The sequence below is a fragment of the Sparus aurata genome, chromosome 5, assembly GCF_900880675.1.
Source record: "Sparus aurata chromosome 5, fSpaAur1.1, whole genome shotgun sequence".
Taxonomy (NCBI): Eukaryota; Metazoa; Chordata; class Actinopteri; order Spariformes; family Sparidae; genus Sparus; species Sparus aurata.
In genome coordinates, this window is record NC_044191.1 from 36,562,604 (window position 1) to 36,587,863 (window position 25,260).

The window sequence follows — 25,260 nt, forward strand, 5'->3', positions numbered from 1 at the left end:
TAGGATTGTACTAAATCATTAATTCCATTAGTTTTCATCCACTGCACTGTGTCTCTGTGTTGAATGTGGAGCTGACAGGATTAGTAAACTGCCATTTGATTAATTGATTTACCTCAATTTTTGCAGCTATTCTTATTTAATCATTAAGTAATTTTGAAGCAGAAGTGCCACACGGGAGATGCTGCATTTATTTAAACCCCTTTTAAACCAGCTTGTCGAATGGTGCCGAGTATTGAACGTAAGTATCACTGATCGTTAAAACATCATTATGATTGTAAAATATTCATTTTAAACTGAATCTCTGGGTTTTAGACTGTTGATCAGACAAAACAAGAAACTAGAAGATGAGATGCTTCACCTCAGGAAACTATGCAGACAATTCTGACATTTTTTTAATTTTTTTAAACACAACTAATTAATTTAACATCTAACAGATAGAATAAATAATCGATAATAATGATAATAAAAAAAAACAGTTAGTGTAGCCTGACTTCGAATTGTACTGGAAACACGACCTGAACATCAGTTCCTGACAATATTTGGTCATTGACACATTGTTTGTACAGATTATTGAAACGGAAATGTTACACTAATACATAATTATGATTTCAAAGTAAATTAATGAATGAATTCAAATTTATTTCAGACGTGTGAAAACAAAACAAAACAAAAAGTTAAATGAATTCAAAAAAATACATGTTGTATCATGATGTTTATCATAAATATTAGTAATAGAGTCATTATATATTTTATTTATACCCTTTCTTCACAACTCAGTTATAAATCATAATCAGTTTCCATTCAGCTTTCCAAATCCAACTTCCATTCCTGAACCTGTGTACCTGCGTACACTCCCATCTAACTCTATACAATTCGATATACTATACAGTATGTACAATTAACTTACAACATATTATATGGAAATATATTTACATACACACCTATATATGCATATTGATGTATTAGGCTTTTATTTTACAACACTCTGACCGGAAGCGTCAGTCATCATGGCGGCTCTCTTGACGCGGGTTGTTGTTTAGTTTGCGTTGAAGCCAAAAATTCTTCCACCGACGAGTCCCGCCTTTCTCTCTCTTGCCAAATAGTGATCCAGGCGAATGTTGACGGCGCGATTTGCTGTTGGTTCTTCCTGCCAAATACTGGGATTATCTGTTGACCTGATTTTGTCACAGATAGAGCCGTAACACCAGAGTCAGTGAGATAAGAAGAGTATTTGGCTTTTTTGTGCGCTGAGATTTAAACGTGTAGCGACACCGTTAGCTTCATACGCTGCGAAGTTCATAAAACATTCTCTGCATTGTAGTGCGAGCGGCGGCACAGCAGGGGGCGCGCTGTGTATAGAAGCAGGATGTACATGTAAGAGCTGACCCAGAGTCGGATCAGTCAACAGTCAGTTGTGAGATGGAGACTCGACCCTGATTCAGAGCTGATCTGGGAGCAGCTCACACTTTAACGTCACATGAAGGCAACGCGCGGAAAGCGAGATGTTTTTTTTATTTCAGAGATGGCCCACGAGGGCGGTGTTTAACCCCTTACATAGGGCAACATAATACATGAACGACAGCACCGCTCACTCGGAACACCACGGTAATCAAAACACACTCACAGACTGTTAAATTACAATCAGAGCAGAGGAATTTTGGTAAAAACCGAAAGCCCAGCCGCCCGTCACTTACAGGAAGCGCTCCGTTAGCGCGTTGACTTTAGTGGAAGTCCATGATAGCACAGACACGTAGTTATAATTCACTCAGCGGGACATCCTGGAAGAGACGGAGAAACCTCAGGAGGATGCTGAGCAACTCGAACTGGATGTGAGAATCGTTACGGCAAGATGTGAGATGAACCTGGAGAAAACAGCGACCGAGGCCAACGACATCATGTTGGTCCGGAGCTCGGTGAGTAGTAGTTAGCTAGCACTGTCGGCTAACGTTGGTCTGAGCGGAAAACGTCCATTTGAAACAAAACTAATGAATAAAACATTTGACAGCGGCTGGACGTGTATGGACAGACCGCTGTTAAACAATAAATAGGTCGTGTTCGTTAGTTTGACGCTGCTAGCTGTAACGTTACATTAACACGAACGTCAGTTGCTACGTTAGCCGTCAAGAATGTGAGGTAACGCCAACCGGTAATTCTTCCATTTAGCTAACATTAGCTAGCGTTAGCTCATGTTTACGCTAGCTACTTAAAGTAAACTGTTAAAGATATATCAGAGGTGTTTCACTGCGTTTCCTGTCCGATAAATGGAAGGAAGGAACGTACTCATGTTACCTGAGTACAGTATGTTCAGGTCTACCATGGTGGACGACTAAAGTAAACAGGAGCCAGAACAGCAGCGTTCAGTGTGTTCACGGTGACTTCTTCTGATAAATACCCATGTAATCGATTCTCCGCTGGTCCCTCAAGTTAGATAAACATTTTCCAGCGGCTCATGAGTGAAATGATCGGAACATTGTGGTTCTGTGTGACTGAATGAGGCTTTCTTGTAACGTGTAGGCTCGTAAAGTAGTGTATAAGGAGTGCTGAGTACATGTCTGCAATAAAAACCATCTCATTCATTCAGCCGTCAGGTTACAGGACTGCTTGTTGTTAATCTACAGCTGCAGCTAAATATTATTTTCAGTTATTTGTTATTGTCCAGATTAATAAAGTTCCAGGAGTCCAAAGCGACCATCAGTCTGAAACCAAAGAATGATCAATGTGTTGTCTGATTAACAGAGAAAAAAGGTTTCAGATTCGTTTATTGTCAAACGTAGTTTAATTCTTCACATTAACTTGACAGATTTCTGAACTTTGGCCTGCAGCTCTCACTTATTTTTTACTGCTGTCTACTGTTGTTTGTCTTTAGTTGAAATTGATGCAGCGTTAACTGATATTAAGGATCCACAATATGTTGGGGTTTTTTTGTTTGTTTTTTCAGCCCTTACCGATAACAGATCATTACCTGCTGATCATTAGAGGTGTGAATCCTCACTAGCCACGCGATTCGATTTCAGATTCAGCTGTCAACAATTTAAAATGATTCTCGATGCTTCTCAGCGTACAGCATCCTCAGTGGTCTATATTACTGCACATGGCTACTGTTCATCATTTAAATTTAACTTGTATTCACAAAGACCCTCCAATAATCAGACTACAGCAGTCTACAAAATTAAAGCTGCATCTTTTCAATACATAAACAAAACAAAAACAAAACATGTGCCTATCTGCAGTGCCTTACACATTCATAGTAATGTACAGATGAGGCTCTGCTGCACACACCTCTCGGACTTGGACAGCAGAATTGAAAGCGCCTCCATGGATCTTGGCTGATTAGCTTGGCTTACTGTAACAGTCAGTGTGTTTACATGACACTCAAGAAAACCGAATTACTGTGTTAGTCCGACTGTGATCGGAGATGCATGTATACACCTTAGTCTGACTAAAATCGGACCGGATTGGATTTCTCATAGTCAAATTAAAACACCTAGATTATTGATTGATAGTCACATTACTCCTGCATGTATACGTTCTATTGGATTGGATCAGATTTTGCGTTCTGCACAGGCACGAAATTTCTTTCCCGGGGCCGTGAGCCGGAAGTAGATGGACGGCGGCGTCTTTCCTCCGAAATCACCGCAAGAAAGAGAGAAAGAGCTCCATTGTGCACCTAGTTTGTGTAATTATCAATGATAACCCCGGACCCCCCTAGGGGGTCGGTATCTTGTCACCTTTTTTACCCCTGATGAGTTTGCACCCCTGTGATTAGTAATTGTTGTGAGGCAGAAGTCTCGTCCAGGTTGTGCCGCCCAGCAAATTCCTAATATCCGACAATCAACAATCAACATAATCTGCAGACTCTTGATTCTGCGCCGTCTCTGCATCGATGCGTCTTATGATCGAGAAATTGCCACACCTCTACTTCTGATGGGTGATACTGATGTGATAATCGATAAAAATGATGTAAAAAGAAGTTCTTAATCTGTTGTTTATGTGAATCTGAGGCCACGAAAGGCTTGGATTTAGTTGCTCAAACGAATGATTTAAATTCTCCACACCTTTTTATAATCATTTACTGTTTACAGCTTATAGACTTTGTCCCCTACTTTTGGAACTGTTGTGGAATAAGACTCGCAAGATCGTGTTGTCCTCGTGTGAAACTTTAAAAACCATATACGCCATTGATGACATGTTTGGTTCTGTTTGGGTGCAGCAGTTTGATGTCATGAGCACAACAGGCTTCACTTCTTTTTCTTACTGACAACGATAAATAGTCGATAATGTACATTTTACAACAACGAGCCGACTCACATGTCAGTCTGATAAACGTGGTGCATCCTTTACTGAGAACAGCAGAGGTAAATGTTTCTGAATCAGATAAATGATAAAATAGTAGTGAGGTCAAAGGTCGGATCCAACACTCCCTGATGTGACCAGGCAGTCATCATGGTGTTATCTGCTGGTAGAAGACCTGAGTGATGATCAGGGTGTACAGGAAGTGAGGTTATTTCCCACAGATGAATTCTTAATGTTTGACTCTCTCTTCTCGCCGCAGCACGGCCGCGGCCGAGCCAGAGTGACTCATGCGGTGGTGGTGATCTTCCTGGAGTTCTTCGCCTGGGGGCTGCTGACCACGCCCATGCTGACCGTGAGTACACACACATCAAAACACACATCAAAACACACATCAAACACACGCCGCTTCACGGTTCCCCTGTTCACATGTCTCTCTGTCTGCAACTTCTTTATTATGCTGTCGCTTTGTTTGTTTTTTGTTTTCCTTATTCCTTTAGTGAAGCACTTTAATATGCCGGTGCTTGAAATGTGCTCTATAAATAAACATGTTGTTATTATTACTATTATTATTATGAAAAGTGCACATACTTCCGAGTGGATCTTATCCCAGTGCTCAGTATACAGTATACTGAAATGCTTATTGCTTGCTTTAGTGTTCTTCAGCAGTCAGCATCGTCTGAACCTCAAGTCAGGTATTGCTGAAGTCTCTTTGTGTTTCTACAGACGGTTTCCTAGCTGAGCAACAGCAGACAGTTAATGCTCGTCCTCAGCTTTTGCTGGAAATGTCACTTAAAGAAACAGTTATACCCAAAAATATAAACCCAGTCCTCCTCTGGTGGTCCACTGAGTGCAGTAGAGTCCTGCAGCTCAGTGATGATCATTACTGCGGGACTCGACTGCACTCGGTAATCCACTCACAGGGCTTCCCCACAACAAGGAGGGCTTCTCTGGTGGTGAGATTTGTTTATCTATTCCGACAAATACGGCAACGATATCAAATGTTTGATGCCTGGAAATATGTGCTGGGACCCTGTTTCTAATGTTGCTGAAGTTTGGTGCTGTTCTGAGCATTATTTGTGGCTTTTTGGTGGTGGTTGATATTTGGATCCATTTACTGCAGTGTATTGTTGTCGTGCGGTCGTTTCTGAGGTTGATAAAACTACGTTAGCTAGCGGTCTGCTAACTTGATCTCTCGAGAGGGAGTCTAACACAGTTTCACGGTGTGTTAGACCATGGATTAAACTTACACCGGAATATCCCTTTAACTTGCTCCACAATCATTTGTGGCACAGAAGTGTGTCTGTGAGAGAGAATGTGCTGTGTTTGTGTTACCGTCAGCAGACTGTGATGTGACCTTGTGTTGTTCTTTCAGGTTCTCCATGAGACGTTCCCTCAGCACACCTTCCTGATGAACGGCCTCGTTCAGGGAGTGAAGGTCAGACCTGTTTCACTGCACACACACACACACACACACACACACACACACACACAGTAAACAGAACATGAGGATGAATATTTTGATGCATATTAAAGAAGGATCCAGTCATGATGTAAGGACGTAAGCCTCAGTGTTGAACTTGTTTTAACGTCTGGTCACTAACATTTGTGTGTTCCTGCTCAGGGCTTCCTGTCGTTTCTGTCAGCTCCTCTGATTGGTGCACTGTCAGATATCTGGGGCAGGAAGTCTTTCCTCCTCATGACAGTTTTCTTCACCTGCGCCCCCATTCCCTTCATGAGGATCAGCCCCTGGTGAGTCCCACTGTGTGCAAACACGTTCTACATTCTTGTCTGGAGTGTTGTGACGCAGTGAGAGGTGACATGCAGACGATGTATGGCCAAAGTTTGAGCGTAACTTTCACATCCTTAACTTTTTGTATGCCCTCCTTACTTTCAAACTCTTATGTCAGCTTTAACATCAAACATTACTTTAAAGTTGATTACTCTTAGACTTCTGTATGTCTGTATTGGTATTATTCGGCATCGGCGTCCTGTATTTCAGTTTCTCTCCAGAAGATGATGCAGAAAAAAGTTTTTCATATATAAACATTTTATTTCCAGTGGACTGATTGAGTCCGCTGATGTCATAATATAAGACTTTGTTGATCTGTGACTGGGGAAATTCACTTAATTGCTCTCGACGTATGACAATCCACCATTTGACTGCCGGTCAGTACCGAGAAGGTTCAGGACCAGTACATGTGCTGGTGCACCCCTCGTGTACATATTTATGTAGATCGATATCAGTCAGTCGGCCTGCAGTCTAAATCCTATTTAACTCAGAAGTCATTATCTCCTGTGTGAGTGCTCTCACTGTGATTTGTGCTGAAGTCAGTTTGTTCCTGGAAATAATTCAAAACTGATCCGCTGACATCAGATCAGGTCAGGTTACACTGCAGCCTCATTATATTATATTATATTATATTATATTACTGCTTCTTCTGTTATTCTGTGCTGTGACGTGTCTCCCAGAGCTGCAACCAAGATGCTTATTGATTAATCTGGTGATTAGATTCCAAATCGATGTCTTACAATGTCTCGATTTGTCGTAACAACAGAATCCAAAGAGATTCAAATTCTATGTTAGAAAATATAATATTTTATTAAATCTGATTTAATATGAGATAAAACCGAGCGGCTGATGTTCAGGACGTGTCTGAAGCCTCTCAGCATGCTACACCAGTAGGCTAATATTGATCATTAATAATGATAATATTAATAATACAGTTGTATATTGTAAAACTCTCTATATGTATGTGTATATATATTATTTTATCACATTTGGTGTGTATTCCATCGCAGGTTTGGTCCTAGATTTCATATGAAGTGGCATTAAAAAGGTCTTAAAAAGTCAAACTTCTGTAGACACCCAGAAAACAAAACAGTCCTGATTATTAATTGTTGTGTGGATTTGAAGCCTGCAGATGTGGAGCTGCAGGGATTCATCCATACGTTTATCGACTAAAGATGAATCTGCTATGATGATGATGATGATTTACTTGTTTTAAAATCTCTGGATTTTCTCCTCCGTCACAGTAAACTGGATCTGTTTGACTGTTGTTCAAACAAGACATTAAAATGATGCGTCCTTGGACATAATTCACTGTTTGTGAATAATTAGGAGAAGATGATCAACATTAATCGATAATCAAAGCACTGTTTTCCCTGCCGTTAATGGGAATGTAAAAACAATATGGAAAACTTAATGAATCACTCTCTTGAGACTTCTTAAAAACTTTTTCAAGTTTCTGCCTTAAGTTTTTCCAACTTCCTGTTCACTGCTCTGGTAATAATAATCGTCCATAATACTACATAGTTGCACATTTTTTCTGAAAAGCATAAATTTGTCACCGAATACATGCACCTCTTCCAAAAACCTGGAAATCCATGTGAGACAGCAGTTAGTTGCAGGTCTGATCTCAGAGCTGGTGGAGGCTCTTCTGTCTGAACAGTCACATGTTGTTCATGTGAGCAGATCAGCCCGAAAGCTGCAGAGCTGAGATCAGAAAACAGGCCGAGCATTCAAACACACTCTCCTCTCCTGCTGCTCTCACAGCCGGCAAAACCTCAGTGTTCATGTGTTCAACACGGAGAGCAGAGAGAGAAAGTCAGAAAACTTTATGAAACATGGACTGTTAGGATCCTTTAAGACTTGCAAACAAACTGTATGTAATATGTATTTCAAAACTCCACTTTAAAAAACATCTAAACAAAAAAATTGTGTTCCTATCAGACAGAAAACATTTATGTCTACTAAATCTCTGTTTTGTTGAATTTAAAGATGGCTGAAGCTGAAGGTCAGCTGATGTGCGCTCACTTCATGATGCTCAGAGATCCCTCACATGTTTGTGCATCACGTTTCACAAACCCTCCGTTCAAACTCTCCCAGATAAACTATTATTTTTCTGCTCCGCATCAGTTCAAATGTTTCCAGGATCTAAAACTTCTACACCACTGATTTACCACAACTTACTGAAAATAAGTAATGCATCAATTAAACAATGAATGTGAAGATCATTGTGTTATTGAATCGTCTGCTCTATAAATTATAATCATCAGACATCATGAAATGTCTTGGTTTTCATGTCTGAATTCCCCAAATATTCCGGATATTATCATTTGAATAGCTGTAAATGCACTCATTCGAGAGCCGGGAACCATCGAAAGGAAATTATGCCGCAAAAATGAATTCAACAATTATTTTATTTAGTCGTTCTCAGTTCTTTTCCTTTCAGTTGACTAGCTGATTAATCGTTGCAGCTTTTCATGAGTTATTCTCCTTTCATTATACAGTTTAATGCATCACTTTAAATGCAAATGCCTTAAAAAGGATTGAAAGTTGTGTTTTATTTAATCACTGGTCACATTTATTGTGTCCTGTAAACTGTTGTAAATTAATTCAACTCTGTTCTGGACACTTATTAAACATGACACCGCTGTTTAAAGCAGAAATACCTCAGACATCAGAATCAAGACCTCCTGAGTCTGAAGCTGATGTCCTGCTGTGTATGATGTGTGTCTGTATATGTAATGTGTGTATGATGTGTGTCTGTATATGTAATGTATGTATAATGTGTATCTGAGCTGTTGCTTCCTGTCTGTCTGTGTGTGCAGGTGGTATTTCGCTCTGATCTCAGTCTCAGGGATTTTCGCTGTGACCTTCTCGGTGATCTTCGCCTACGTCGCCGACATCACAGAGGAGCACGAGAGGAGCACAGCCTACGGACTGGTAAGTACAGCTACAGACTGCGGATATCATCTGTCAGCCTGTTACACTGCAGGGTGTGAAACTGAACACTTTCACTATTACCGGAAGTGACTTTAGCAAACCACACAATTCAGAGAAAAGAAACAAAGAAAGCAGAAATTCTCAGGTTTAAAGATGAAGCTGGTGCAGCTCACAGCTCACAGATACCTGACTCAGTGTTGTATAATTATGTCGACATAATGGAGACGCACTGTCGACCATGTGATCACTGTAACTGCACATTGTGTGTGTGCACAATGGAGGTTCTGTTTGCTGTTTCCTGCTATTATGGAGATCTGCAGTGAACCACAGTCACAGGAAGTGCAAGTAGAAACGGACTGTTTGAGTTGTCTTTGTGTTTTATGTGACTGTGTAGAGACTAATGCATCATCCTCTGTGAAATCTGCTGACACACTCACTGTCAAAGTACATGTGTAGTATATTAGGTGTAATTTATCTCACTGGTTACTGGCTTCAAATTAGAAAGTCAATGTCAAATGTATTTTTTCATACATCTTAAAAGGCTGCGTCGGCCGCTCTGAGTATGTTTGAGTAAATCGTCAGTTTAGATCCTCGCTCTGTGTTAAGATCTCAGATGAGAGCTGAAACGATTAGTTGATTAGTCGGTCAAAGATCATTAATCTGTCCTGTCAGACTGCGTTGAGGGAAATAAATTAAACCTAAGAGAAGCGTCGGTACAGTTCTGAGTCGTTCTGGTTCTTCACGTCTGTGTTTGTCTCTTCAGGTCTCTGCGACCTTCGCGGCCAGTCTGGTGACGAGCCCGGCCATCGGGGCATACCTGTCGGCGCAGTACGGCGACAGTCTGGTGGTCCTGGTTGCCACGGTGATCGCTGTGGCGGACATCGCCTTTGTGTTCTTCGTTGTGCCAGAGTCGCTGCCGGACAAGATGCGTCTGACGTCCTGGGGCTTCCCCATCTCCTGGGAGCAGGCCGACCCCTTTGCCGTGAGTTTAGACTGAACCAGCACAGTGTGACATCACGGGGTCAAAGGTCACATGGTTTATTTTAACAGCTGACCTCATCACACAGAGGGTCAAAGGAGGAGGGAGGAAACTAAACAGAAGCAAGAAAAAAGAATAAAGTGGCCATAACAACAAAACAAACGATTTGTGATCTTTGATCTGTGGCTGAATAGAAGAGTTTGAAATGTTTCTGCCAGATGTCAGCTGGTCATTAATTGATTGATTAACTGATTGACAGCTGTTTGTTTTGTGTGTTCAGTCTCTGCGTCGTGTTGGGAAAGACAGCACAGTGCTGCTGATCTGTGTCACAGTGTTCCTGTCCTACCTGCCTGAGGCCGGACAGTACTCCAGCTTCTTCCTCTACCTGAGACAGGTGACACACACACACACACACACACACACACACACACACCCCTTTATATGACTTTATATCATCATGAGGAGGGGGGGGATGAGTGCCCTTAACCGTTTGGGTGAACTATTCCTTTAACCACATTATCATTTGTTCACTCTGACACATGTTGCTGTCTCTCTGAGCTCTTCAACTGATGAGATGTGTTCGGTTGTTGTTTATACGTCAGTGAACGGTTCGTTCTGCATTTCAGGTGATCGAGTTTTCTCCTGCAGCCATCGCTGCCTTCATCGCCATGGTGGGAATCCTCTCTATAGTCGCTCAGGTACACAACAACCATCTGACGCCATCTTGGAGGATTTGTTAAACAACTGCTCCTCACTGTTAACTATCTGAGAAGTAAAACATGTTAAGCAGAGAATGAATGAACAACGGGTGACTGCAGAGATTTTCTGCTGCTCATTACAACTAAGAAAGTAAAATTTCCCCGTTGTGTCATTAAGATACTTTGTAACTAATTAACGTTTTTCTCAGTGAATCGCAGCCAAATTACAAAGTCTTCTAGATGACTTAGTCCTCCATTTCTGTAGCTGTCTGTTAAACCTTTTTGGATTTCTCTGATGTTCGAGCTCGTCAGAATCTTGATTTTTCAAGATGTAATATCATGACTTAATTCACCTTGTGACATCTGTGTCTCTGTCAGACTCTCTTCCTCAGTGTTCTGATGAGGACCATCGGTAATAAGAACACAGTTCTTCTGGGTCTGGGCTTTCAGCTCCTCCAGCTGGCCTGGTATGGCTTCGGCTCTGAACCCTGGTGAGTTCACACAGTGTGACTGTTTTCACTAATATTTCACTGGATGTACATTTTGAATATTTAAAATGGTTTCACAGTCTTTTCTGGCAGTAAAGATATTATATGTTTCAGTTTTCTCTGAGATGAAATGATCAGAGTTAACAGCCTCTCGCCGTCTGTTTGTGTGTCCTGTTCAGGATGATGTGGGCAGCAGGGACAGTAGCAGCCATGTCCTCCATCACCTTCCCAGCAGTCTCTGCTCTGGTGTCTCACAGCGCTTCACCTGACCAGCAAGGTCAGTACACCTGCTGCGAAGGACGACCGGATTCATAGTTCTTTTGTCTCACCTCCTCTGAGTGTGTTGTTTCATTAATGTTTGAAGCTTTATTTGTTCAACCCTGTGTGTGTGTGTGTGTGTGTGTGTGTCGCTCAGGTGTGGCCCAGGGGATGATCACAGGTATCAGAGGTCTGTGTAATGGTTTGGGTCCGGCTCTCTACGGCTTCATCTTCTTCCTCTTCAACGTGGAGCTGAACGACATGGAGCCGGCAGCAGGAAGACCATCGAGCATCGAGGTACACACACACACACGCACACACGCACACACGCACACACACACACGCACACACACACACACACACACACACAGCTTTAGCCTCTGGTCACTTTAAGGTAACAACATGTTGTCTGTGTGTGCGTGTCGTAGAAGTCGGTGATCCCCGGGCCTCCCTTCCTGTTTGGAGCGTGTGCCGTCTTATTTGCTCTTCTCGTCGCCATCTTCATCCCCGACCACCACCGATTGGCCGACGTCAAGACCTGCTCCACCCGCAAGTCCAGCGGCACCGCCACGTCTCACGCTCAGAACTCCAGCCCTCTGGCCACGCCCACCAGTGACACGGAGGACATCGAGCCACTCCTACAGGACAGCAGCATGTGACTGACAGCTGGCCCGGCCAATCACGGCACAGAAGCCTGAGCTGTGTCTGCTAGTCCCGCCCCCCTTCAGAATAAACGGATATCAGCTTTTATTTTTATTTTTTACCTTCCTTCAGGTCCAGACAGTTGACAGTGGAGTGGCGTGGCGTTTGGCGGCGATCACACTGACGAGCTTTATTCACTTTGATGTTCACAAGTTGTTCCTTTAACTACAGACGGGTGTTGCGTTGCGTTCACGTGCTCTTTGGAAGGCGTCACCGCCTGAGTGGGGAAGTCACTCTTCAAACTTTGTTGTGTTCACGTGCATCTAGTTGGAATTTCTGCTTTTTATCTCTCAGAGCGTTTAAACAGATTGTTGACAGCTGTTTCCTGTATTTGAATGACAACGAAAAGAGCAAAAATAACGGATCACGTTGTCTCCGAGTTGTTGCCACGACTTGAGAGAGCGTTCACGTCAATCAGAAGCTATTCCAATTATTTCACAGCACGTGAACGCACAAATGATATATTTCACAGGACTCGCGTTTGATCTGTTCAGTCCTGTTCTGGTTTTGTGATGACAGATTGTCTCATTTAATAATAGCAATATAATATCAGTACATTGCCGAGCACAACTCAGACTTTCACTCAGCTGTTTCTCAGCTGCGTACATCAGTTTTATTCTGCAGTGCTGATTGGATGAAGGTAAAGAGAGGGCGGAGTCACAGCGAGAAAGAGGAGGTGATGAGGAGGTGGATCAAAATGAGACGGTGTAAACTAGAACTTAAACTACTAAAGCTGCGTTGCACAGTGATCCATCTATCCTACAGTGAAGCACTTTTAGTATTATTGATCAAACATCACACGGAGGCCAAAATAATCATACGCATCTGATGAGAATCGATATCTGGCTCATCTTTTTAGACACGTTTTTCAAAGCCGTCAGTCTGCTCACCGCCTAAACGCTCTGGAGTCAGTTTGCCTTCCCTCTGTGTGTCTGCTGCTCCTGACTCCACCCGTCAGGCCTGCAGAGGTCAGGAGATCAAGCGCTCCCCACTGGAAAGGAACAGCAGTGTGTTGAATTCACAGCTGCACAGTCGACTGTTATAATGGAAGCTTCCCATCAGGACGGTGATGTCAGAGCTGCTCGGGATTGTGGGATACGACTCGTGAGAGGAGTGGTCGCCTGCAGGGGGCAGCGAGTTCGCATCAAACCGTCTCCACACTGACAGTTTCAACAGACTGGAAGGTTATAAGACAAAAGCCAACATGGCAGTCACTCTCACTGAGCATGTGCAAGCTCCGCCCAGCTGTGACATCATCCTCGCGCCGCTGTTTCAAAGAGGAAACGGAAACATCGATGTGTTTAGAAAATGATTTGAAGAGTTTAAGGAGCCTGAAGGTGTCACGGAGGGAGAAAACTTATTAGTGGGCACAATTTACTAAATCCTCGTTCTGTTTCACCTCCTCGATGTAAAATCTGTTGATGTGAATGATTTGAAATCATGCTCACTTGTTATTTTTGCCCCCGTGATACCTGCAGCTCCGTACGCTTGATTTATTTAATCAGATCATTTTCAGTATCGACGTCTCATCTTCTTCTTCTTCTTGTGTTTAAATACTTGAAGCGTGTTGAGTCTGTTTGTTCAACCCAGGCTGCTTCATGTGAACGTGCTCCTCCCACCCGCCTGCCACTCCAGGTAGGACAAATGAAGCGCTCATAGTTACTGATGTTGTGTGAACATGTTGAACATGATGCTCGTCTGTTCTTTAGTTTAATGTAGAACCACGGCAGGTTGTTGAGAACCAAAAGGTGCCATGTTTTTTTTTCTGTTCCTTTCTTTTGTTACTTTTGCCTTTTTTTTTAATTCACCAGATGTTTTTATCGACCTGTTCAGACCTGAGATCAGCTTCTGTCCTGAGGGATCCAGTGACAGGACGGCGGCTCTGGGTACAGAACACATTCCTTTAGCATTAGATCTGAACGTCACCAGACGCTCTACATGAACTTCTCTCTGTCTTTGTGTGAAGACATGCTGTCTGTCTCAGTCATGTTCGATGCTGAATGTCACTGTGACCTGACGGGCTCTGAGCTGAACGCTGTGATTGGCTCATTCAGGGCGGGCGTTGATACGAGGTCTGATCGAGTCTGTAAGAGGGCAAACTCCACTCTGTTGTCCAGAACTGAGACAAAATGGCCGACTGTTCCTCCTGGTTACAGAGCTGAGTGTCGGTGATCTTTATCCGCCTGCAGTCGGTGGCTGAATCAGGAGGAACGTTTTTCTATCTTCAGATGTTAAATCTGATCAGGATGTTCATGAATCCATTATAGATTGTCTGTCTGTTTCTTTAAGACCAGCGTTAGTTCTATCTCGTGTGACGTACAAGCTTCTGACTGGACGGATCAAGACAAGAAACCAAAACTCCATGTTCCATGATGGATTTCATAGCTTCACTCTGATTGGCTGTTTTCAGTTTCCTGAGTGTCCTGATGATGAAGATGAGGTAGATGATGGTGTGCAGCTTCATGAAGCACAATCACGTTTCAGCTGGAGACGTTTCACCTCCTCGTTGGGATCTTTAAAACATCTGATGTGTGTCGTTGTTGTTATTAAAGCTCGAGCTCAGTCGGCTCGTTAAAACTTGTTTTTTTCCAAATGAGACTTAAATCTCGTCCCACGTTTGATTTTCTTCTTGAAGATGATGTCAAAACAGAAGCTGGACCTACAGTATATTTTTCTACAGTCTGAAGCCCAGCAGAGTTGTTACTCAATTTCCCAGAATCCACCAGTGTTATGAACTACTTCCTGTCCGTCTCTATGTTGCAGCTGCCTTCACGCCCCATCGGAAGACTTTCTCTGCTCGTACTCCAATGATTAATCAATTAACCTATCGGAAGTTTTATCTGCAACTGTTTTGATACTCCATTGATCGTTTAAAGGAGCAATTTGTAAGATCGGGACAGAATGTTAAGATATCTACAGCAGAGTGTCGTCAGCAGCCGTCTGAGATTATTCTGCCACCTGTCGTTTGAATTCTCGCCATTTATACAGATGACAACTTGTAATACCAGATTTTTCAGCGTCTCAGACGTTCCAGTCGAGGTTCAGGGTTGGTAGAAGTGACTCGATCACCTCAGGCTCTGAGAGACTTTTGCAGCTATTCTTTACATTTTTTCAAAGTATTTCACTGTCGAGTGCTGAAATCACGACTGACATTATTATTGATCTTATCTGATCTCTCCAGCTGCAGACTGAACTTCCTTTAGTTTTTGAACAGCTGTTTGTGTTCAGACAATATTTAACATTTCAGAAGTTATGCAGAAAAACATCGTCTCTGTCAAATCGAAGGAAATCAAATCTCTCCTCGTAACAAAGACGAGGTTCAGTACGACTTTCCGATGAGATGTGAAGCGACAACATGGCCGCCGCAGGAAAAGGCAGTAACTGAACCGATGACGACTGAACGGAGAAGCTTTTTCAACTCTTTGTACGTCAGCACTTGTCGCTGAATATAAATCTATAAGGTTACTGAGAAGATTTTCATTTAGCTGATAATTATTAGAACAGATGCAGTAACGTATGCAGTCAGAACCCCTCCTGTGTACATGATGCAGAACTTTTGCTGATTGCTGCACTTTAATTTCTCTGAACGTGTGCCTCTAATCATTCATGTTCATATCTGTTTTTATAGAGAAACAAAGAGACGCCGACCGACGTCTACGTGTTGTGCATTTGCTTTTATCTTGTTAAGAACATAATTTTGAATAATATCTATAATAATAATAATAATAATAATGATAATAAAGAGAAATGTATGGAATTTGAAACATGGACTTGTTTGTTTTTTTTCATTTGAAGTTTATCTACTGATTCACTGTTGAAAGGAAAACTTGAACCGATTGAAAATTCAGGCATGAAAAAGTTATTTTCATCCTCGACGTGCAGTCGAGCTCGTGCACCGCTTCAGACGGGCTGCATGCTAACACTGTTAGCTCAGCAGAACCGCCTGATGCTAACACTGTTAGCTCAGCAGAACCGCCTGATGCTAACACTGTTAGCTCAGCAGAACCGCCTGATGCTAACACTGTTAGCTCAGCAGAACCGCCTGATGCTAACACTGTTAGCTCAGCAGAACCGCCTGATGCTAACACTGTTAGCTCAGCACAACCGCCTGATGCTAACACTGTCAGCTCAGCAGAACCGCCTGATGCTAACACTGTCAGCTCAGCAGAACCGCCTGATGCTAACACTGTCAGCTCAGCAGAACCGCCTGATGCTAACACTGTTAGCTCAGCACAACTACCTGATGCTAACACTGTTAGCTCAGCACAACTACCTGATGCTAACACTGTTAGCTCAGCACAACTGCCTGATGCTAACACTGTTAGCTCAGCACAACTGCCTGATGCTAACACTGTTAGCTCAGCAGAACCGCCTGATGCTAACACTGTCAGCTCAGCAGAACCGCCTGATGCTAACACTGTCAGCTCAGCAGAACCGCCTGCTGCTAACACTGTTAGCTCAGCACAACTGCCTGATGCTAACACTGTTAGCTCAGCAGAACCGCCTGATGCTAACACTGTCAGCTCAGCAGAACCGCCTGATGCTAACACTGTCAGCTCAGCAGAACCGCCTGATGCTAACACTGTTAGCTCAGCACAACTACCTGATGCTAACACTCTTAGCTCAGCAGAACCGCCTGATGCTAACACTGTCAGCTCAGCAGAACCGCCTGATGCTAACACTGTTAGCTCAGCAGAACCGCCTGATGCTAACACTGTATTTGAAGAAAATACTTGATTTGAAACCAACCAGATTTATCTTTATCCAAAATTGAAACAATGTTTGTTTGCAGGTCATTTCAAAGATCGTCAAAGTCAAAAATCTTCAACATTTATTAAAATTACAAAATGTCACATTAAATATATACACGACCACACGTCTCAATTAAAGCATCACACACAAACCTGCTTCAATATAACCAATACAAGTTGAAAAAGAAAAAACATCTTTGTTCATTTAGAAAATACTGAATGGCCAAATCAGGAATAAAGTACTTCATGTTTTTGTAATAATAATAATAATAATGATAATTTGTACCTCAACATTTTAATGCAGAAACAACAGAAACGTCCACACAGAAAATGACCAAATGAGCAAACTGTCTAAAAGAAATTCTATGAGATGTGTTAAATCATTTCTGTTCAAATCTGTTGATCAGTTTCTCCTGTGAAATGTTTTATTTTGACGTCCGGGTTCGTCTCTGTTTGGTCACAACGTTCAAACCTTCAACCATCAAATCCAGTTTATCACAAATACGTCTCGTTTACGTGGAGAAAACATTAAAACCATCATCACTCACTGCACAGACAGAGTAACATTCAAATACCTGAAACTCATAAATCAATATCTAATAATCATTCAATAGAAACATCTGTGAGCGGGGACTCGTGATGAAGACGCGATCCTCGGCATGTGAGCTGATCTAATCATAAATATCACAAATGTTTTTAATGTTGAGAATCTGATTTTGGAATGAAAACAATGAATTCATTTGAAAACACTGAAACATTAAAAAACAAAAACATGGAAAGAAAACAGAAGTTCATTCATCCAAATCTCAAAATGTGACTTCTGCATAAAACATCCTGAGGGATAAATGTTGACTTGTTTGTGTCAGAAGTTTGTTAATGTGTCAGGATTGCTTCTAAATTTCTACTTTATTTGTTGTACATTTGTTTGTATTTGTATTTTATGTTTGTTAATGTCATCTTTTTGTCATACTGTAGTTCAGACAGTCAACATTTTGCCTCCTCATCTCAGTACCTTTACTTATTTTTTACTTTTTGTCTTTTTATTGTCGAATTAATCGACTTCCGCTCAAACCAAACACACCACCTGACTCTTAACATTTCTCTGAAACCTTCTGGACGTCATTTCAAAAAGATGATTCTTCCTCCTCAGTCAGTTGAAGCTTAGATTGAGCTAGCGTTAGCATGTTAGCTTGGTGAGATTAAACCATGGCTGTGTCCGAAATTCTAGCACATTAAACCTCAAAATTGCGTCAGTGAAACATTTTCAAACGCTGAGATCTGATTAACTTTCATTTGAGAGTCGTGCAGCTGAAAGAGCAGTTTTTTCTTTTCATTCGGTCGCTGACATAAAAGTTAAAGTTTTTATTTTTTTGCCATTTCAAACATTTTATGAATTTTTCCTTCTAGGTTTTAAGCTAACGTGCTCCATGTCATAGACACTGCTCTATGCTAATAATCCCAGAATGCATTGCTCTGCATTGTACGTATGAGAAAATTAACAATGTGCGACCAAAATAATGAAAGTCTGAGATTTACGGCTCAGTGTTTGTAAACTATTGTCTATTTCACACATGAACGAGTGTTTGCGGCGGCTAATCGTCCCAGTGGTCGCTCGTGGTACTGCAACTAAAAACTCAATGAGCTCAGTCATTATTCTTTGTGTTGACATATTATTATTATTAGAACCTCTGCAGAGCCTACAGAGGTGAGCTTTAATTTGTGACATCATAACCCGGGACACTAATGAGCGCGTGCAGCAGTCGACACAACAAGGAAGCTACAAACTGTCTCTCTCTCTCTGGGCGCCATCTTTGATTCCAGGATCCAGCTCTAATAATAAACCCTCTGGTCTTTTTATCCTTGCGCTGCTTTGAAAAGAACCTCTTCAGATTATCCTTCAGTCGCTCTCATGATGACGGACCATCAGCTCGACCTTCATCATCGTATGCATCATCTTCATCTTCCTCACAGCAGGCAGGAGATGGAGACCTTGGTGGTGGAGTATGGGACGGTGTCTGGTGAGGGACAAACAACATGTCATCGCTCAGTTTAAACATTTTCATTTAAACTCTTTTATCACTGACAGAACAAATGAAACCTTTACAGATCACAGTTGATCACAGCAACACATTTATATTGTCCTGGATAGAAACTGTTTGGACCAAATGTCGTATCACGAGGTCCAAATGTAACAATCAAATTTGTCCCTATATGTACTTCAATACTGTATAATATGTACAAATATTCACAGTGCAGTGTAAATGTTTAGCACACTATGTTTCCGAAACGCTGCATAATGTAAAGATTATTACTAAAAATCATCGACAACTCGAGATAAATATTTAAGTAAGCACCAATTGTCTTGATTTCTTTTCTTTTGTAACTTTATGCAAAATAATATTTTGAGATGTTATTTTTGGAGTACAGACGGTCAGAAGTGTTGAGTCTCACCTCGGTCCTGCAGCGAGCTGACGTAGGCCTCGATGAACTCCTTCTCTCTGCTGTCCTTCACCTCCTCCTCCCTCGCCTCCCTCCACCTCCTTCTCTTGTTCTCTTCTTTCTTCTTCTCCTCTTCCTCCTTTTTCTGCTTCTTCTTCATCTTCTCTTCGTTGGCAGGATTGTCGTACAGTCGGATGAACCTGACAGGTGACAGCAGAGACGTTACATCTGTGCTGCACATTTTTTGTTGTGTTTTCTGTTTTTACATTGAAGCAGAATAACGAGATAAACTGAACTGTCATCGGTCGTCTTTGACTAAACTAACGAACCTGACCGTGGCTTTTATTTATCACCTGGATGTCAGAATATCTTGTGACAGTTGTGTGAAGCTGCATGAGGTTCAGTTCTCTATTCTCTGTTCAGTTTTCACACACTAGCACTGCAGGTCGTCATCGTTCAGATCTATGAAAAGCATCAAGGCTTCAACTTTACTGAGTTAAAAACTGTATCTCAGTGTTCACATGGATCTTAATTTTCTAATTTTCGGCCCTCAGACTGTAAACACGGTGACGTCGTGGTTGTTTACTTGATGTCGGGGTTGCTACACAGTTTGGTCGGGATGCAGGTGAGCTGGTCGCCACTGACGACGATCATCTTCAGCGTGGAGACGTTGGTGAGACACTGAGGGAGGTACGACAGGTTGTTCTTATGGACGAACAGAGTGACCAGCTGCTCCAGCCTACACACACACACACACACACACACACACACACACACACACACACACACACACACACACACACACACACACACACACACACACACACACACTCAATCGTCGGTCATTTGTTTGGCAGTTAAGCACAAAGAGTTCTGAGGACGAGTGTCTGAAGAAAACAGCTGTAAAGTACTTTGACATCTGCAGGAAGACACTTGTGAAAGACTTCCCACTGTTGTTGCCCAGAGTAATCAGACTACAGGTGCTGATGATGTCATCAGTTACCTGTCCATGTCCTGCGGCAGGTCCGTCAGACAGTTGTTACTCAGGTCCAACAGCTGCAGGCTGCTCATCCTCAGAGCGCAGATGGGGATCGACACAAACCTGTTTTCCGCGATGTCCAGGTGAACCAGCTGCTTCAGGCTGCTCAGCTGACAGAGTGACAGAGTGACATCATCAACATGGTGACATCACCAACACGATGACGTCATCACAGCAAAAACAAAAATGTTTAAAGTTCTTATTTTTAGGAAAAGTGGATTTTTGAGTTTCCTTTCCAAGCTGTCATAAAGTGACGCTTTGAGATGGCGCCGACTCGTCCGGCGATCGCAGAGCGACACGCTCATGATGAGTTGGACTTGGAAATCTCATGTCTCTGCTGGAAGCTTCAGCCAGTTAGCTTAGCTTAGCTTAGCATATCTGCTCTTTGATCTGGACTTAAATTAAAGAGTAAAAGGAATAATTTGCTGTTTTAACGCGTCAAGTACCAAAACTATTTCTTTACTCTGAGCAGTTGCCAGGCAGCCAGCAGAGACTCCAGAAACTTCCTGCATTCAACTCTCAGAAAAAAGGTGAACTGTGTCGGTCAGACCAGGTGAGCTGAAACCACCACACGATGCTTCTGCCTCACCTCAAACGGCAGCTCGAACAGGTTGTGGTTTCCTGTCAGTTCGAGTCTCTCCAGGTTCTCGCAGTTTCCGAGTTCTGGAGGAACTCTGGACAGACGGTTGTAGCTGACGTTTAATTCCCTCAACTCCGTCAGTTTACCTGAGGACAGAGGAGGAGGAGAGTGTGTGACACTAAATGCAGGTGTGCAGGGCCTGACTGGCTCTGATTAGAGAATGAAATGTAATGTCACCGATCTCAGGTGGCAGCTCTGTGATGGCGTTCTGGGGGATTTGGAGCACAGTGAGCTGGGTGAACAGAGCCAGGTAGTCCGGCAGCTGACGGATCTTGGTCCCCCTGACGTGCCACTCTCTCAGGTAGGTCATCCACTGCAGCTCGCGGGGGAAGTCCTGCAGAAATACTCACTTATTCTCTGACTGATGAAGGTTGTCGAAGGTGTGAACTCTGTTCTGACTCCGCTAACTCACCGTCCAACGATCTCCGTTCAGCTGGAAGATCAGTTTGTTCTGATCCGGATCCTTCTGGTCCTGCTGGTCAGTCTGATCCTGCTGCTCTGCTTCTGACGGGTAAACAACCACATGATCAACAAATACACAACAACACGTTATTACCAAATATGAACACAAAGGAAAATTATTACTGCTGATGTTTACCCATGTACACCTGTATCCACCTGTGTACACCTGTGTACACCTGTATCCACCAGTGTACACCCGTATCTACCCGTGTACACCTGTGTACACCTGTATCCACCCGTGTACACCTGTATCCACCTGTGTACACCCGTATCTACCCGTGTACACCTGTATCCACCTGTGTACACCCGTATCTACCCGTGTACACCTGTATCCACCTGTGTACACCCGCATCCACCCGTGTACACCTGTATCCACCTGTGCACACCCGTATCCACCCGTGAACACCCGTATCCACCTGTGTACACCCGTATCTACACGTGTACACCCGTATCCACCCGTATCTACCCGTATCCACCCGTATCTACCCGTGTACACCCGTATCTACACGTGTACACCCGTGTACACCTGTATCTACCCGTGTACACCCGTATCTACCCGCGTACACCCGTATCTACCCGTGTACACCCGTATCTACCCGTGTACACCCGTATCCACCCGTGTACACCTGTATCTACCTGTGCAGGGCTGTACATCGGTCAGACTGGTTCTCTCCAGGTACCGGTGCAGCTGGTTCCGCTCGCTGGTCTTCAGGGTCTTGCAGTAGATGCGATACTGCCACTGCTGTTCGATCCTTCACAGTCAGACAGGTTAATGAATTATTGATCTCAGGTTTCAAACTCGTGACCTTCCTGCTGTGTGAGTCCAGACGCTGACCTGCCGTCATGCTGAACCGCAGCGCTGATGTTGGATATAAATAACTGCGTGTGTTCATGTTACTAAAATCAGCTGATGAGTAGAAACAGTCGGCTGGGAGGTTTAGACCGACGACATCGACTGTCTGATCAGAATGATTATTATTATTAAGAGACACGTTCCACACATTGTATTTATTGTTTTTCTTTCTTCTGTCTCTCTTTTATAATCTGCACTGTGAAACAAAAACTGCACACAAAAAACCTGTCATATTTCAGCGATAAATACTGTAAAAACAGAGGAATCCTTTGCAGTTATAATATAGTTATCAGCTTCATTTCACATGAGATCTTTTTGTCCTTTTCAATGTTTATTTAAAGATGTTTACACATAAAAACAACAAAATTACCCTCAAATATGGTTGAACATCGTTATGATACAACTAACGAGGCTTAAAAGTGCACCATGAAGTTTTTGTTTAAATAAATTAAAACTCAAGTTCATATTTACGATATTTAAAAGGTAATATACCAACTCAGAAGTAGTTATTTGATATATTGACATATAGACGAGCCATCTTAAAGGACAAAGGTCCTCAGAACACTGCTCGAAGTTGAGAGGTGGCAGGGTCCGCCACATATAAGCAAAGTAAACAGTATGAAATTAATGTTTTAATTTACAAGACAGTTTATTTATTCAGAAATCATTCAGTGAAGAGTTGAGGACTGACGTTAATAATCAGCTTTTATTATTAAGTCTAATTTTACGTCCTTCACAGTTACAGATGTTTTATAATATTTGACATTAGACGTATAAAATCACAGATGATTTAAGATTCCTCTAATACATTTTTGAAGCAGTGACACTGTGAAAACGTTTGCCACAGTTCAAGTTAAGTAATTGAGTAAATGTACTCAGTTACATGAAGGTTGTCGGCAGGTGTCGGTGCTGTGGGCTCACCTGGCGAGGGCGCTGTGCTCCACCCTCTCCTGCTCCTTCTTCTGCTTCTGCCGCTGTTTCTTCACCCGGACCTCCCAGATCCCTCGGATCAGGGACAGATCGTAGACCGGGACGTCCACCTTCTTCTCCAGACGCATCTCTGCTCCTGAAGAGAGGAGGAGGAGGAAGAGGAGGAGGAGGAAGAGGAGGAGGAAGAGTAGGAGGAAGAAGAGGAGGAGAGGAGGAAGAAGAGGAGGAGGAAGAAGAGGAGGAGGAGGAGGAGGAGAGGAGGAGGAAGAAGAGGAGGAGGAAGAGGAGGAGGAAGAAGAGGAGGAGGAGGGAGAGATTATTTTTTTAAGGCTCAAGATTAAAATCCCATTGTGATGCAGTGGCGTGCGCAGACTTTTTGAAGGGCAGGGGCGAAAAGAAGGGCACTTTAGCGCTCGTTTTAGCTCCCGAGAGGGCAGTTTATCATGTTTTAACCAGCCAAGGGGGCAGTTTAGTGTGTTTTGCCAACCAAGAGGGCACTTTGGCACGCTTTTTTGGCTCTCAGGAGGGCACTTTAGTGCACGTTTTGGCTCTCAGGAGGGCACTTTAGTGCACGTTTTGGCTCTCAGGAGGGCACTTTAGCGCGCGTTTTTCAACAATTGGGCCACGAGGCCCCCCCCCCCCCCCCCCCCCCGTGCACATCACTGTTGTGATGTCTTGTAATCAGAGTACTTTTACTCAGGTACTGTACTTCAGTACAATTCTCAGGAAGTATTTCATGTTACGTCACATCCTGCTTCTATCCTCGACATCAGAGGGGAGTAACGTACTTCCTACTACACTACAGTTACCTGACATACTTAGTTACTTTTAAGATGTTTGAATCTTAAAGAAATCAATAAAATCAGATGTTTTGTTATAAATGATCTGAGCTGACTCGATGAAATGACTCCTCAGTGAATCATTTTGTTCCTCAGATGTGACAATTTCTTGTTTTTCTCTTCTTAAATCAAGAAAACATTTTAAAGTTTCATTATAACAGTAATATGTCATAAATTAATCAATCAATAAACTGATCAGCAGATTAATCAACCGATCAACCCTTCAGATTCAAACCAGATAGCCTCAGCATGCTAAATGCTAAATGTTCACATCACACTTGGATATTAAGAGTTAATATGTTAACATGCTAACATGCTAAACATGCTAACAGATGAAGGAGGTGGAACTCAACTTCCCATGAATCATCGGGACAAACGTCCTCCTGCTGTTTATGAAACAGCGTCTGGACTGTAAGAGCTGCTAATCTGCCTTCAGTCTGACTTCCTGTGTCGTCCCGCTGATTATCTGGTGATTCTGGGTTCCGTCTGGTTCTGGTCTCTGTTTGGACCCAAACTAACATCCAGCTGAGACAAACACAAACATTCCTTCTGTGATCTCACCTGTGAGTGTGTGTCCGCGTCCTGCCGCCTGTCAGCAGCCTGTTTACTGAGACCTGACTGTGTGTGTGTGTGTGTGTGTGTGTGTGTGTGTGTGTGACACAGCATGCTATTTTTACCAGCAGAGATGTGACCCCTGCAGTGTGCGTGTGTGTGTGTGTGTGTGTCACATGATCCTCCTCACAGACGAGCATGTTTCTGACGTCAGGTTCTTCTTTCTGTGTCATACAGGTAAAATAACTGTTGTCGTCATCACAGCTCAGACGCGATTATTACACCTGACTCTAATTTAATTTCACTCTGATTCGTTCGATTTAACAAATGTAAACATTTAATCGAATGCTTAAAATTACAGTAATGTCAGAATAAAAAACTGAAACAAAACAATAAATAAATAACAAAAAGTGGATCAAAAACAACCAAAAAAAGAATAAAAAGAAAAAAAGGAGAATAAAAGCAAAAACAAATAAACATCAAAAAAAGAATAAAGAACAAAATATAACATGAATCTCACAGTCCTGTCTGGGATAATGTGTCCGTCAGTTTAAAGTCATCTAGCTGCCACAAAGTGCTGCAGTTAGTTTATCCTCAGTGTGAAATGTCCT

At 42.6% G+C, this 25,260-nt stretch overlaps 3 protein-coding genes across 7 annotated transcripts in view; 2 read left to right on the top strand and 1 right to left on the bottom strand.

The window, feature by feature from the left end:
* LOC115581335 (GTPase IMAP family member 8-like) overlaps positions 1–25,260 on the top strand; it is a 451,552-nt gene that overhangs the window by 352,668 nt on the left and 73,624 nt on the right. The gene's annotated exons all lie outside the window — the stretch shown is intronic.
* mfsd14bb (major facilitator superfamily domain containing 14Bb) lies at positions 1,386–15,908 on the top strand. Its single transcript, XM_030416388.1, has 12 exons — positions 1,386–1,913; positions 4,553–4,645; positions 5,666–5,728; positions 5,915–6,042; positions 8,905–9,019; positions 9,783–10,001; positions 10,279–10,392; positions 10,625–10,696; positions 11,075–11,187; positions 11,364–11,461; positions 11,600–11,739; positions 11,871–15,908. Exons 1-12 carry the CDS (start codon positions 1,857–1,859, stop codon positions 12,099–12,101), a joined length of 1,443 nt encoding a protein of 480 aa, XP_030272248.1. The 5' UTR covers positions 1,386–1,856; the 3' UTR covers positions 12,102–15,908.
* On the bottom strand, positions 16,959–24,731 carry lrrc2 (leucine rich repeat containing 2). Of its 4 annotated transcripts, none has more exons than XM_030416394.1 (10): positions 24,659–24,731; positions 23,250–23,394; positions 22,112–22,227; positions 21,426–21,514; positions 21,191–21,347; positions 20,963–21,099; positions 20,338–20,483; positions 19,921–20,073; positions 19,347–19,534; positions 16,959–18,910 (listed from the first exon to the last, which is right to left on the bottom strand). In XM_030416394.1, exons 2-10 carry the CDS (start codon positions 23,384–23,386, stop codon positions 18,861–18,863), a joined length of 1,173 nt encoding a protein of 390 aa, XP_030272254.1. In that variant the 5' UTR covers positions 23,387–23,394; positions 24,659–24,731; the 3' UTR covers positions 16,959–18,860. The 4 variants fall into 4 exon arrangements, with proteins under 4 accessions (XP_030272254.1, XP_030272253.1, XP_030272252.1 ...); XM_030416393.1 differs by having other exon boundaries at positions 21,426–21,517; XM_030416392.1 differs by lacking the exon at positions 24,659–24,731 and adding an exon at positions 24,455–24,648.